A 16292-nucleotide genomic window follows, 5' to 3' on the forward strand; every position below is an offset into this window, starting at 1 on the left:
CCAATGTTCCCTCTCTGCAGCTCCACTCTAGTGAACTCAGTATGGGGGAGATAAAATAGGGAGGGGGGAGAAGAAAGAGGCTCCACTAGTGCATTAAACTTTTAAAATCAAAGGGGGAATATTTATTTGGTGTTACTCTTACATTTCTCATATTAAAAACAGGCAAAGTGAATGTAAAAAACGATCTGGCGTTCTCAGCGCCCTCTCACTTGTGCTTCAGATTCAGTGTGTTGCTCCAGCCAATCCCTACGCGTTACGACACCGTCACGTGTCTTCATCTGGGGAACCGGATTGGCTGTTCTATGTATGCTTATATATGATAGAGCCGGAAGTTGCGGAGCCGCCATTTTGCTTATGGTCAGTGTGGTTTTGGTTCGGCGGCCATTTTCCTTTAGTTTTAGGAGGATTCTTTCTCTATAGTTTGGACTTTAATGTGTGCGGCCATTTTTTTGGTGGTATTCCTCCATATTCGAGTATATTACCGCTGTTTAATATTACAAACGTAGTTGTATTATAAGATTTTTGGAAAGGGTGACCATTTCTAACAAATTTCAAAACAATAGCAGCAAATACTTTGGCAATAGAAATGGTCACCCTTTCCAAAAATCTTATAATACAACTACGTTTGTAATATTAAACAGCGGTAATATACTCGAATATGGAGGAATACCACCAAAAAAATGGCCGCACACATTAAAGTCCAAACTATAGAGAAAGAATCCTCCTAAAACTAAAGAAAAATGGCCGCCGAACCAAAACCACACTGACCATAAGCAAAATGGCGGCTCCGCAACTTCCGGCTCTATCATATATAAGCATACATAGAACAGCCAATCCGGTTCCCCAGATGAAGACACGTGACGGTGTCGTAACGCGTAGGGATTGGCTGGAGCAACACACTGAATCTGAAGCACAAGTGAGAGGGCGCTGAGAACGCCAGATCGTTTTTTACATTCACTTTGCCTGTTTTTAATATGAGAAATGTAAGAGTAACACCAAATAAATATTCCCCCTTTGATTTTAAAAGTTTAATGCACTAGTGGAGTCTCTTTCTTCTCCCCCCTCCCTATTTTATCTCCCCCATACTGAGTTCACTAGAGTGGAGCTGCAGAGAGGGAACGTTGGAAGAGAGAAAATAACATAGAAAGAGAAAGCTGCCAGAGACCACTCCCACACCTTAAAGACATATTACTGAATGCCTGATTACTACTAATGCAAGGTGAGAGTTCTGTGAGATCATACTGAGAGACACCAGCAGCAGAAAGATAGATTTTTACTACATTATACTTTTCAATATCAGAAGAACTATTCACAGTTGTTTTTTATATATAAATATTCACCTATTTTTATTTTAATCACTTTGGCACTAGAATATCTACAAACAATTGTAGCAACAAAACGGACTTTTCACATAAATTGGCATGTATATCTTTTAAGGTTGCACATATGTTTTATTGCACAGTTTTTTGATTGTGGATTTTAGAAGACCATATACGATTTACATACTGGAAATATTTTTATGCACAAATTTTTATGCATTATGTCATTATCTATTTATGCATGCTAGTTATAGGGTGGTATGAGGAGTATTTCAGTATTTATTGCTATTTAAGCCTCACTTTTTTGAGTAAAAGTAGCGATCATTATAGTATATAAGAGAGATTTTAACACTACCACCTAACAGACAACAGTGTTCCACAATATATTTATATACACTATATTCTTAATATTTTTATTTTTTATTTTTTACTTAATATTGCGCGAAATTTATTTTTTATTTTATTTTAGTCATTAAGTGTTTGGTGTGAACACCCTTATTTTGCGGCAATATTAGTATTTATTTTGCACAGCACTATTTATTTTTCATTTGACCACTTCACCATTTAATATCCACCAGCGCGAAGGACAATTTTATATTTATTATCTGAGAGTGCACGCACAATAGCTTTGCTGCTAAAATGGATGTATTTACATATATTGAAACCAGAAAGGTGAACTTAGATGAGGTATTTAATTCACAAAATAAAACACGGAACACAGACCTAGAAAGCATGACTAGGAAATTAGGCCATTATATGGAGAAAAAAATCAACCTGTGGTGGGACACTAATACATTTGAAAGGTATATTAGAGAAAATATAGTCCCCAGGAGATTAAGGTGGGAAGTACCACCAAATGATGGATTAACCGATAAAGAATCGATGGCAGAATGGTTTGCGTTTTTTAATAATAAAAGTATAGAGGGTCTAAAATTCTTACTAGAACGCAAACTGAGGAAAACTGCATTAATAGAACAACAAATAGAAGAAATCAAACAGAAAATGGAACCACTTAAAGAAACCACAGAATTCAAAAGATTGGCAACCCAATTGAACAAAGATCTAATTGCCAAAGACTTAGAAGTGCAAAACCGAAAAAGGAAAAAATATCAAAGGGATTCAACAGATTATAAAACAGACCAAGTTTTTAAATGGCAAAGCAAAGTAGAACCGGCCCCTCCGACATCTACATATTCCACACCGGAAAGGGAAGTCAGAATACAGGATCCAACAGTATCTCATGCACTCAACCCACCAAGATGGGAAGAAAGGGAAAGACGCATTGAAACGCCACGACCATACCGAGATGGACCTAACCCTAACGGCCCGAATCCTATGAGAAGGGATGAAAGAGACACATATGGAGGTACACCAAGAAATAACTACAATCAAAGAAACAATTATGGATATGGACAATATACTCCCAAAAGAGGAGGGAAGAAACCATTCAAGAAACCATTTAGAAACAGAAATTGGCAACAAAACGAAAGAAATCCAAGAGAAAATAGAACATCACCACACCATGACAATAGAGACGGATATGGACGAACCCCGATTCCCACATACAACAGATTTGACCCCATCAGGGACTATCAAGAACAATATTATGAAAATCCATATCACTATGGAAACCAGCAAAATTACAATACACAAAGGCCTTTTTTAGAGAGGGACAGAAGAGAGTACTCCCCTCGGAGACTACCACAAGAAACACATTATTCACCCAGGAGAAGACCCCAAGAAGAATTAAGAAGAAATACACCAGAACGAAGAGAGGACGAAGATCAGGGAAGAGACTCCAAAAGAAAAAGAGAACAGTTGGAGAGAACGTAGTGAATATAAGTGGAAAAGAAATAACAACAGAAGAGTTGGCAGTACTTGATAAGGGCCTCAAACATGCACCAACAAACAATCTAAACAAATTTAACACCTATATAGGGATACAGAAATACATCAGAAAAATTAATATTAAGAAATATGTGATGAATAATTTATGGAGACCAAATACTCCAAGTACCGATACTACACAACCAGAAGTACATAGTACATTGCGAAATGCCTCAACATTCAACCCACAAATGTCAAATAACCAGAATATAGAAGTCTTTAAAAACTTAGTCCTACAAGACATAGACTCCTTAAAAATTAAAAAAGCAGCAGACCCTATACATATAAAAAAGGGCATAAAACGCTTGACAGAGAGGAAGGACATTATAATCAAGCCGGCAGATAAGGGAGGTGCAATAGTTTTACAGTCAAAAGAGCAATACCTTTCAGAATTGAATAGACAGTTGCAAGACGAAACAACGTATACTAGACTACTTGGGAACCCAACTTTAAAATATAAAAAACAACTAGAAGCAATAGTAGATCTAGGAGTGAAGAAAAATATACTGAATCCAAAAGAAATGAAATATTTAGTACCAGAAGCGTGTAGAATACCCATAATCTACACAGTCCCCAAAATCCACAAGAATAAAGAAAATCCACCAGGGAGACCCATAGTCAATAGTATAGATTCCTTAACAGCAAGAATGGGACAATACATTGACTATTTTATACAACCAGCGGTCCAGCAAACTCAAGCATATCTAAAAGATACAAAGCATACATTGCAACTTTTAGACACAGTACCAGTATTAGAGGGGAGAACTCTACTGGCTACCGCAGATGTCACATCACTTTATACCATAGTGCAACACCACGACGCGATTTCGGCAACTAAATGGCTTTTGAGAAAATATAGCACCTTAATTTGTAAACAAAGAAAGTATTTAATGAAATGCCTAGATTTTTGCCTTAAATGCAATTATTTTTGGCACGATCAAACCTACTTTAAACAGAAAGTAGGAATAGCCATGGGGGCCAAATTTGCACCAGGAGTCGCAAACGCATTTATGGCACAGTGGGAGGAAACGGCAGTATACACAGATACTCCTCCAGAGCTGACATTATATAAAAGATTCATAGATGATGTCGTGATAGTGTGGAATGGAGACAAACATAACTTGGAAATGTTTTTAAACAAACTAAACGATAATGATAGAAACATAAACCTGGTATGGAAAATCGATGACAAAGAAATTAACTTCCTAGATCTAAATATAAGCTTGGAGGGACAGAAAATAATAACCAAAACACACTTTAAAAATGTGGATGCCAATAGCTATCTATCAATAGACAGTTGCCACTACAAACCGTGGCTGTATAATATTCCTAAAGGCCAGTTCACAAGACTTAGAAGAAACTGCACTAAAGAAGAGGACTATCGGAACCAAGCACAAATGATGGGAGAGAGGTTCAAAGTGAAAGGATATGATAGCCATTGGATACAAAACCAAATAGAACATGTGAATCTCATTGAGAGAAAGAAAATGCTTGAAGACTGCCCCAAAAAAAGATTTCAACAAGAAGTGCCCAGTATAATATTGGATTTCAATACACAGTATAAAGATGTGGCAAAAGTGATTCAAAAGCATTGGCACATCTTAAAGAATGATAAAGACCTCAAAGAAATACTACCAGAGAAACCAAATATAGTATATAAAAGAGCACCCACTATAAGAGATCTAATAGTAAGGTCAGTAATTGATCCTCCCTCAAAACCTGAATACACATTTTTTTCTGGAAAAGGCTTTTATCCCTGTCGCAACTGCTATGCGTGCCGCCATGCAAAGAAATTTCAGGGAAAGCGCAAAGAGTTTACAGCCACCAGTACAGGACAAAATTTTAATATTAAAGATTTTATAGGATGTCACACAGAAGGAGTAGTCTATGTGTTACAATGTAGCTGCAACCTACAATACGTGGGCCGAACTAAAAGAGCATTAAAAACACGCATTAAGGAACACGTACAAAATATAAAATCGGTTTCCCGAAACACAATGTGTCAAAACATTTCAAACTAGTACACGATAAAGACCCCGCACACCTCCAATTTTGGGGTATAGAAAAATATAAACCATCCTGGAGAGGTAGTCACTTAGTCCGAGATATTAGTCGCAAAGAATCCAAATGGATACACTCCTTACGTACTTTGGTGCCAGGGGGACTGAACGTAGAGTTCGATTTAAATTGTTTTTTAAATAATTTTTAATATTTTAATATAAATATTAGACCTATTTTATACGAGAACCAATTATTTTTTAATAATAATCTTTTTAATAGTCTAATAAAAAATTTATATTTATTATGCGGAATCACATATTTTAAACATTAATTTACTCACTATTACATAATTAGTCTGTATCACAGGGTAATTAGAAACTATATTGTAAATGAGTATAGTGGTGATGTATATGTATTTAATGCAAGATATGTAATAATTGTTTAATTAAAATGTACCTATTTGTATTTTACTTTATATAACAGTAACTGGTACAGTTACCAGAGCACTCTCGAACCTGCTTCATATATGTAAAAAAGGAATTTTATATTAATCTATATTAATTAATTTGAGAGTGTGATTGCATTAATTCACCATTCAGTATGCATAACTCACACTTGTAGATATATAAAACAATAGCAGCAAATACTTTGGCAATAGAAATGGTCACCCTTTCCAAAAATCTTATAATACAACTACGTTTGTAATATTAAACAGCGGTAATATACTCGAATATGGAGGAATACCACCAAAAAAATGGCCGCACACATTAAAGTCCAAACTATAGAGAAAGAATCCTCCTAAAACTAAAGAAAAATGGCCGCCGAACCAAAACCACACTGACCATAAGCAAAATGGCGGCTCCGCAACTTCCGGCTCTATCATATATAAGCATACATAGAACAGCCAATCCGGTTCCCCAGATGAAGACACGTGACGGTGTCGTAACGCGTAGGGATTGGCTGGAGCAACACACTGAATCTGAAGCACAAGTGAGAGGGCGCTGAGAACGCCAGATCGTTTTTTACATTCACTTTGCCTGTTTTTAATATGAGAAATGTAAGAGTAACACCAAATAAATATTCCCCCTTTGATTTTAAAAGTTTAATGCACTAGTGGAGCCTCTTTCTTCTCCCCCCTCCCTATTTTATCTCCCCCATACTGAGTTCACTAGAGTGGAGCTGCAGAGAGGGAACGTTGGAGGAGAGAAAATAACATAGAAAGAGAAAGCTGCCAGAGACCACTCCCACACCTTAAAGACATATTACTGAATGCCTGATTACTACTAATGCAAGGTGAGAGTTCTGTGAGACCATACTGAGAGACACCAGCAGCAGAAAGATAGATTTTTACTACATTATACTTTTCAATATCAGAAGAACTATTCACAGTTGTTTTTTATATATAAATATTCACCTATTTTTATTTTAATCACTTTGGCACTAGAATATCTACAAACAATTGTAGCAACAAAACGGACTTTTCACATAAATTGGAATGTATATCTTTTAAGGTTGCACATATGTTTTATTGCACAGTTTTTTGATTGTGGATTTTAGAAGACCATATACGATTTACATACTGGAAATATTTTTATGCACGAATTTTTATGCATTATGTCATTATCTATTTATGCATGCTAGTTATAGGGTGGTATGAGGAGTATTTCAGTATTTATTGCTATTTAAGCCTCACTTTTTTGAGTAAAAGTAGCGATCATTATAGTATATAAGAGAGATTTTAACACTACCACCTAACAGACAACAGTGTTCCACAATATATTTATATACACTATATTCTTAATATTTTTATTTTTTATTTTTTACTTAATATTGCGCGAAATTTATTTTTTATTTTATTTTAGTCATTAAGTGTTTGGTGTGAACACCCTTATTTTGCGGCAATATTAGTATTTATTTTGCACAGCACTATTTTTCATTTGACCACTTCACCATTTAATATCCACCAGCACGAAGGACAATTTTATAGTTAAAGAGACCCTGTCACCAACTTAAAACAATTGCAGGTAAAAACACAGAAAAATCAAGTATTTTACTTGTTTAAGTGTTTTTTTTATCTGTAAATGTTTTCTATTTTAGGTGCAATGTGCCTTTGAAGTCTTTCATTCATTTGCACTATTTGTGCACAGCATGTATTTTGTATTGCACTGTTTTATATAGTATGTTCTGCCTTTGAACTTACTAGAAAATGTGACTACTACTACTATTCCCCATCACAGCCCCCTCTTTCCTTGCATATCATAGCCCTCTTCCCTTCTAGAAGTGTCCAGTTACTGTCTGTGTTGGCCCAGCTCCTCCGGCCCTCCCCCTTACCTCCCAGCATAACTTTTTATGTAGCTGCCAGGGGAGGAGCGAAGGTGAATACTATAAAATTTGACTGCTCTGAGTCTGCTGGGGCTGCTGACATCACATCCAAATGGAAACACCCAGCAGCAGTCTCAGGACTTTTGGGTGTATACACGAGGAGCTTTTACAGGCAAATAACATGCATAACATACACTGCATGTATAATCTTATAAAAAGATTGTTGTTGAAATAAATGGTCTGGGTCTCTTTAAACAAAACTGGCAGTTGTTAATGGGAGATTGAGCACGTGATTCAGGTTTCCTACTTCCACAAAACAAACGATAAGATCGAATTTGGGCAGAGCTGACCTTTATTACCCAGCGTTACTGTGATTGACAGCACTGTGATTTACATCTCTTATGTGCCAGTCAATAAATCTCATTTGTGAAGGTGCTCAATTTAGTAGACATTAACTGTAGCTTAAGAACATAGCTGAAATATTCAGGCAGTGAAATGAATAAAGATTTAATGCACCATTAATGTTGTTCCTGACATCTCCCACATGACTAATTTTACTTCCTGGCAATTACTTATGTAAGAAATTTTTCTAGTTAATGTACCGTTGCATAATTTATTTGTCACTCTCTGTTTTTTAATAATTTCTTTATTTTGTGACAGAGCGCCAGACAGCCCACAGTGATGAACTCTGGGAGTTTCAGGGACTTGCGCCCCCTCACTCGCGGAATCATGTTTGCTGGGCGCCCTTTGTCCTCCACAAGTAGAAGTTTGTCTCGTCCTAGTACTTCATCTTCTGTAAGATCTTCTGTGTGTAAGTTTTATTTATCATTTGAGACAAACTCACTCACTCCTACTTTCTGCCACTCCTCCCCTGCACATACTGACCAATCATACTCTCCAGCACTCCTCCCCTGCACATACTGACCAATCATACTCTCCAGCACTCCTCCCCTGCACATACTGACCAATCATACTCTCCAGCACTCCTCCCCTGCACATACTGGCCAGTCATACTCTCCAGCACTCCTCCCCTGCACATAGTGTCCAGTCATACTCTCCAGAGCTCCTCCCCTGCACATACTGACCAATCATTCTCTCCAGCACTCTTCCCCTGCACATACTGACCAATCATACTCTCCAGAGCTTCTTTCCTGCTCATACTGACCAGTCATACTCTCCAGCACTCCCCCCTGCACATACTGACCAGTCATACTCTCCAGCACTCCTCCCCTGCACATACTGACCAATCATACTCTCCAGCACTCCTCCTCTGCACATACTGACCAATCATACTCTCCAGCACTCCTCCTCTGCACATACTGACCAATCATACTCTCCAGCACTCCTCCCCTGCACATACTGGCCAGTCATACTCTCCAGCACTCCCCCCTGCACATACTGACCAATCATACTCTCCAGCACTCCTCCCCTGCACATACTGACCAGTCATACTCTCCAGCACTCCTCCCCTGCACATACTGACCAATCATACTCTCCAGCACTCCTCCCCTGCACATACTGGCTAGCCATACTCTCCAGCACTCCTCCCCTGCACATACTGGCCAGTCATACTCTCCAGCACTCCTCCCCTGCACATAGTGTCCAGTCATACTCTCCAGAGCTCCTCCCCTGCACATACTGACCAATCATTCTCTCCAGCACTCCTCCCCTGCACATACTGACCAATCATACTCTCCAGAGCTTCTCTCCTGCTCATACTGACCAGTCATACTCTCCAGCACTCCCCCCTGCACATACTGACCAATCATACTCTCCAGCACTCCTCCCCTGCACATACTGACCAGTCATACTCTCCAGCACTCCCCCCTGCACATACTGACCAATCATACTCTCCAGCACTCCTCCCCTACACATACTGGCCAGTCATACTCTCCAGCACTCCTCCCCTACACATACTGGCCAGTCATACTCTCCAGCACTCCTCCCCTGCACATACTGACCAGTCATACTCTCCAGCACTCCTCTCCTGTACATACTGACCAATCATACTCTCCAGCACTCCTCTCCTGCACATACTGACCAATCATACTCTCCAGCACTCCTCCCCTACACATACTGGCCAGTCATACTCTCCAGCACTCCTCCCCTGCACATACTGACCAGTCATACTCTCCAGCACTCCTCTCCTGCACATACTGACCAATCATACTCTCCAGCACTCATCCCCTACACATACTGGCCAGTCATACTCTCCAGCACTCCTCCCCTACACATACTGGCCAGTCATACTCTCCAGCACTCCTCCCCTGCACATACTGACCAGTCATACTCTCCAGCACTCCTCTCCTGCACATACTGACCAATCATACTCTCCAGCACTCCTCCCCTGCACATACTGGCCAGTCATACTCTCCAGCACTCCTCCCCTGCACATACTGACCAATCATAATCTCCAGCACTCCTCCCCTGCACATACTGACCAGTCGTACTCACCAGCACTCCTCCCCTGCACATACTGACCAGTCATACTCACCAGCACTCCTCCCCTGCACATACTGACCAGTCGTACTCTCCAGCACTCCTCCCCTGCACATACTGACCAATCGTACTCTCCAGCACTCCTCCCCTGCACATACTGGCCAGTCATACTCTCCAGCACTCCTCCCCTGCACATAGTGTCCAGTCATACTCTCCAGAGCTCCTCCCCTGCACATACTGACCAATCATTCTCTCCAGCACTCCTCCCCTGCACATACTGACCAATCATACTCTCCAGGACTCCTCTCCTGCACATTCTGACCCTTGTCATACTCTGGCCCTCTTTTCCTGCACATACTGGCACTAGTCATATGCTCTGTCCCTCTTCTCCTGCACATACTGGCCTATGTCATGCTCCCTGTCCCTCTTCGCCTGCACATACTGGCCCTTGTCGTACTCTCCAACACTCCTTTCCTGCATGCTCTGGCCAATGTGATACCCTTTTTTTTAATATATAAGAAGAAAAGGGTCACACAAACAAATTTACATATCAACCAACCCAGCAATACACTGTACAGATGAGCACGTGAAATCTAACGGTTTCAAAATTCGGTAACAGCAGGTTACAAGTAACTATAAGGGGGACCCTAGCATAGAATCATAAATGTCAAACTGTGCTATAAAATAAGATTCTTACAATATTGGGATGCAGAGCGTCCTGATGGCCAGTTGGATTAGAGGTGCAACATAAAGTTAAGATAGAGGTGGACGTGGATATAAACTACATTCAAAAAGTATTACCCACAACTAGACCAAATATCCAAAAAAGAAAGGAAAAAAGGAGGGGATGAATCGGGTGGGGGAGGAGGGGATGAATCGGGTGGGGGAGGAGGGGGGTTGGAAGAGCGGGTATCCCTAGTGCGAGAAGAGAACAAAATCGAGAGAAGGGATCAACAGATAGTAGATCATTAGTACCTCCCGGTGAGTAGAACTAAATCCAAGAGGTCAGCCAGATTGTGAGACTTCCCGGATTATACTCTTTGGCACTCCTCTCCTGCACATACTGGCCAGTCATACTCTCCAGCACTCCTCTCCTGCACATACTGGCCAGTCATACTCTCCAGCACTCCTCTCCTGCAAATACTGGCCAGTCATATTCTCCAGCACTCCAGTCCTGCACATACTGGCCCCTGTCATACTCTCTGGCATTCTTCCCGAGCACATAGTAGCTGGACATACTCTCCAGGCCTTCTTCTGTACATAATGGCCCCTGTGATATTCTCCCTCACTCTTCTCCGGTACATAATGGCCCCTGTGATATTCTCCCTCACTCTTCTCCGGTACATAATGGCCCCTGTGATACTCTCTGACACTTTTCTCCTGCACATACTGACCCTGTGATACTCTCTGACACTTTTCTCCTGCACATACTGACCCTGTGATACTCGCCAACACTTTTCTCCTGTATATACTGGTCTCTTTGATACTCTCTAGTATTCACCTCCTGCATATACTGACCCCTGTCCGGAGTCTTATCCTGAACACTGCCATTCGCTCCAGCACTCTTCTTCTGTAAATACTGACCCCTGTCATTCTCTCTGGCACTTTTCTCCTGCACATATTGGCCCCTGTGACACTCACCAACACTTTTCTCCTGTACATACTGGTCCCTTTGATACTCTCTAGTATTCATTTCATGCAAATACTGGCCCCGTCATAATCTCCGACTCGCCTCCCCTGCATATACTGTCCCTGTCATACTCTCTGGCACTCTTCTTTTATTTATACTGGCCACTATAAAATCCTTCTGCACTCATCTCCTGCACATACTGGTCCCTATCATAGTCTCTGGGGTTCCTCTCCTGCACCTACTGACCAGTCTCCTAACTTCCAGCACTTTTTTCCTGCACATAGGAAACATAAGCTGTAAGTATGGGTAGTATAAAAAATGGTGTCAATAATGCAGTCTTTCACTATGAGTAGACCAGCAGTTCTGTTTCTCTGAGTAATTCCCCCTCCCCTTTCCCTGTAACATAATTTTATTACCTATTGATCCTGCTAGTAGATCTTTTATTTGTCCCGTTCCTTTAATGACTGTCAACACTTTGTTCTGTAGTTAAATTTCACAGCAGTGGTGTCAACCAGACCAACAAATTAAAGCCCTACTCCAGCTCCCCCATCAGAGTTAAAGTGAAGTTCCAGCCGTTTTTGTGTTTATTAAAAGTCGGAAGGTACAAAAAGTGTAGCTGCTGGCTTTTAATAAACACACTCACCTGTCCCAAAATCCAGCGATCACAAGTGTTGGCACCTGGCTGTGACAGCTTGCGGCTTCACAGCCGGGTACACACTGTGCATGCGCGAGTCGCGCTGCCCCTCCTTAATGGCCGGGCAATCTTCTGGGACCTGTGACGTGTTCCAGAAGATCGCGGGGAGGGAGGGGGAAAGGAGAACTTCTGCTCAAGTCGCCTAGGTGGCCCGAGTGGAAGTAGGAACGGGTATCTGTCAAAAAAATGTACATGCCAAATGTGGCATAGGAGAGGGGGAGAAGTGCTTAAAGCAGAACTTCTACTTTTGGGTGAAACTCTCTTTTAAGTAGCTTCTTCCAACCCCTGTAACTGAAACTTTTGATGGACAGCTTGGCCTGTGAAAACAGCTGGAAACAAAACAGATGTACTGTCAGAATGAACAGGTATTATAACATATCACAGGGAGGACGAAACGGCCATGTCAAAGCTAATGCTAATGAGAGACTGCATTGTATATGTCATCTTTGATTTTGCTGACAATCTGGACCAAACAATATTGTCTAAATACATTTTTTACTTCAATTTTGGTGTGCTTTGTTTAGATCTGTGCAGTAATCCAGCTTGAAACAACTTCTGATTTTTTCCTCTGTTCTCTATGATACAGACCAGTCACTGCTGCTCTCTCACCCTGTGCGGAGTGACTGGTCTTGTCTCCACCCCCTTCTGTAGTTTTCTGCAGGCAGCCTGTAGTGGGTGGGGTATGTTGGGGCCCTTTAATAGCTCTTCATCTACACAGGTTATGTACAGCACAGTGATGATGTCACTGCTACTTTTACAAGGGCACACGTTTTCTTTTATATACAGTGTATGTATGTATGTATGTATATATAAATAAATATATATATATATATATATATACACTCACCAACCACTTTATTAGGTACACCTGTTCAATTGCTTGGTAACACAAATTGCTAATCAGCCAATCACATGGAAGCAACCCAATGCATTTAGGCATCTAGATGTGGCAAAGACGACTTGCTGAAGTTCAAACTGAGCGTCAGAATGGAGAAGAAAGGGGAATTAAGTGACTTTGAACGTGGGACGTTGTTGGTGCCAGACAGGCTGGTCTGAGTATTTCAAAAACTGCTGATCTACTGGGATTTTCACGCACAACCATCTCTAAGGATTACAGAGAATGGTCCGAAAAAGAGAAAATATCCAGCGAGCAGCAGTTGTGTGGAGGAAAATGCCTTGTTGATGTCAGAGGAGAATGGGTAGACTGGTTGGAGATGATAGAAAGGCAACAGTAACTCAAATAACCACTCGTTACAACCAAGGTATGCAGAATACCATCTCTGAAAGCATAACACATCGAACCTTGAAGCAGATGGGCTACAGCAGCTGAACACCACACCGGGTGCCACTCCTGTCTGTTAAGAAAAGGAAACTTATGCGGTGGACAATCCGATCCTGTGTGGGCTTCACCGGACCTTCAGTGGACTTTTCCAGTCACAAATCTGACGGACTTTAGATTTGGAACATGCTTCAAATCTTTACGTCGTAACTCCGCTGGACCCAGAAATCCGCTCGTCTGTATGCTAGTCCAACGGACAAAAACCCACGCTAGGGCAGCTATTGGCTACTGACTATCAACCTCCTTATTTTAGTCCGGTCGTACGTCATCACATACGAATCCGTCTGACTTTTGTGTGATCCTAAGTAGTTAAGTCAGTTCGTTAGAAAGTCCGTCGAAAGTCTGTCGGACGGGCTGTCGGACTTTTGTAGCCGAAAAGTCAGACCGTGTGTACGCGGCATTAGGCTACAATTTGCACAGGCTCACCAAAATTGGACAATAGCAGACTGGAAAAACTTTACCTGGTCTGATGAGTCTCCTTTTTAGCCACGACATTCAGATGGTAGGGTCAGAATATGACGTAAACAACATGAAAGCATGGATCCATCTATTTCAGGCTGTGGTGGTGGTGTAATGGTGTGAGGCATATATTCTTAGCACACTTTGGGCCCCTTAGTACCGGCCCACCTGAGTATTGTTACTTTCCATGTCCATCCCATTATGACTACAGTGTACTCATCTTCTGATGGCTCCTTCCAGCAGGATAATGCTCCATGTCACAAAGTGCTAATCATCTGAAACTGGTTTCTTGAACATGACAATGAGTTCACTGTACTCCAATGGCCTCCACAGTCACCAGATCTCAATCCAATAGAACACCTTTGGGATGTGGTGGAACGGGAGATTCGCATTGTGAATGTGCAGCCGACAAATCTGCAGCAATTGTGTGATGCTATCATGTCAATATGGACCAAAATCTCTGAGGAATTTCCAACACCTTGTTGAATCTATGCCACAAAGAATTAAGGCAGTTCTGAAGGAAAAGGGGGTCCAACCCAGTACTAGCAAGGTGTGCCTAATAAAGTAGCCAGTGAGGGTATATATATATATATATATATATATATATATATAGCCACTTGAAAGCAGAACTCTAGCCAAACATAACAAGATAAAAATGAATAGACTATTAAATGATAAAATACCAAAACAAGCATTTGCTGCAATATTTTCCTTCAATTCAAAGATTTCCCCCATAGTATGTAGTCCTGCCACTAGATGTCCTCAATCTGATAGCCAAACATTGTGATAAGCTCATCTCTCTTTCACTCTGCTTTTTCCTCCTATAAGCATCCTTCTCGGCAGCACATAAACTGATTCAGCTTCTTGTGCTGCTTCTTCTGCTCCCAGTCTGAGCTCTGCTATACAGGGATTGCAAGAGTCCAATACCAGATCGTGTTTAGGTACTTGCACTGCTTGCATTTAACATACATTGGACAGTGAAGGAGCAGCAACACACTTATAAGGTCATATTGAAATTTTGGTTTCATGTTTTTAGCGTCTTCGGTCCTCTCTGTCCCTGATCCCAATCTCACCACTCAAGAAATAGAACAAATAATATTCCAAAGAGTTAACGAAATTGAAGAAGATTTAAAAAATGCCTTCATGACTTTGGATGTTGATCAGATGCTTTCCGTCACAAAGGGGCAACTGAACCGAGTTCTGAAAAACTTTGTCATAACACTGACCCAGTCACAGTTTGATGAACTGCTGGCAAAGGTAAGATCACTGGGCCTCATATTTATCTGACTTTTGCTTGTAAAAACTTTCCTATTTTCAGTAAGTTCAGCTTTCAGTCGGTTCATTTTTTTAAGTGGCTGTAAACCCTTTTCGTACACCCAGCAAAGTGACTATCCTCAGGTAATACACAGAGATTAAACAAATCCTCCTTCAAAAGTTGTACCTGCTTATCTGCAGTCTTCTCCTCTATACATCCTCCAAGTGCAGAGCATATACAGCTTGTCTGTGCTTCCAGAAAGCAGGGGGCAGGGAGCTGAAATTACACTGTGCAGAGCTCAGTGAGGAGAACTGAGAGCTGATTGGAGGGAAGAGACACAGCCCTCTTCACACAGCATACAGGAACAGAGCGTGAAATGCATTAATGCCTGTACCTATCTTTATGGAGCTGTGAACATGTTTTTATAATCGATTTTCTACAGCAGGCATCTCTAAAATACGGCCCTCCAGCTGTTGTGGAACTACACATCCCATGAGGCACTGTAAAACTCTGACATTCACAGACACAGGGCTGTCTTTAAGGCAGGGCAAAAGGGGCAGCTGCCCTGGGCCCTGTCATTGTTGTAGGGCCCAAAGCAGCTGCCTCATACTTGCCAACTATCCCAGTTTAAATTCCCTTGTCCCTTGAAGTTTTAGTCCCTTGCTGGGTCCTGATATCTCAGTGTGAAGTGCTGCTACTAATGCTGCCCAGCTCTGCCCTATTGTTGTGTACAGATGACTCACCTGCAGACCCTGTGTTTAGATGTTAATAACCGGCATCCATATGTAAATAGCTGCATCCAGCGGCATAGATATGTAAATAAAGGCTGCATTTATATGTAGATCATGCCCCCTTGCAGTGAGGAGATGATGTGCTGTAACTTCTAGCAACCAATCAGTGAGCAGTATTACTGTACAGTAATCTCTAGCAACCAATCAACAAGCAGA

The 16292-nt window shown here is 41.2% G+C and overlaps 1 protein-coding gene across 1 annotated transcript in view; it reads left to right on the forward strand.

Annotated features, from left to right (window-relative positions):
• Positions 1-16292, forward strand: part of EFCAB6 (EF-hand calcium binding domain 6) — a 309070-nt gene that overhangs the window by 25729 nt on the left and 267049 nt on the right. Inside the window, exons 3-4 of the mRNA XM_073621947.1 lie at positions 8190-8340; positions 15127-15347. Coding sequence (XP_073478048.1) covers positions 8190-8340; positions 15127-15347 — 372 coding nt within the window. The remainder of the gene's footprint in view (positions 1-8189; positions 8341-15126; positions 15348-16292) is intronic.

This window comes from Aquarana catesbeiana, linkage group LG03, assembly GCF_042186555.1.
Source record: "Aquarana catesbeiana isolate 2022-GZ linkage group LG03, ASM4218655v1, whole genome shotgun sequence".
In the NCBI taxonomy this organism is placed as follows: domain Eukaryota; kingdom Metazoa; phylum Chordata; class Amphibia; order Anura; family Ranidae; genus Aquarana; species Aquarana catesbeiana.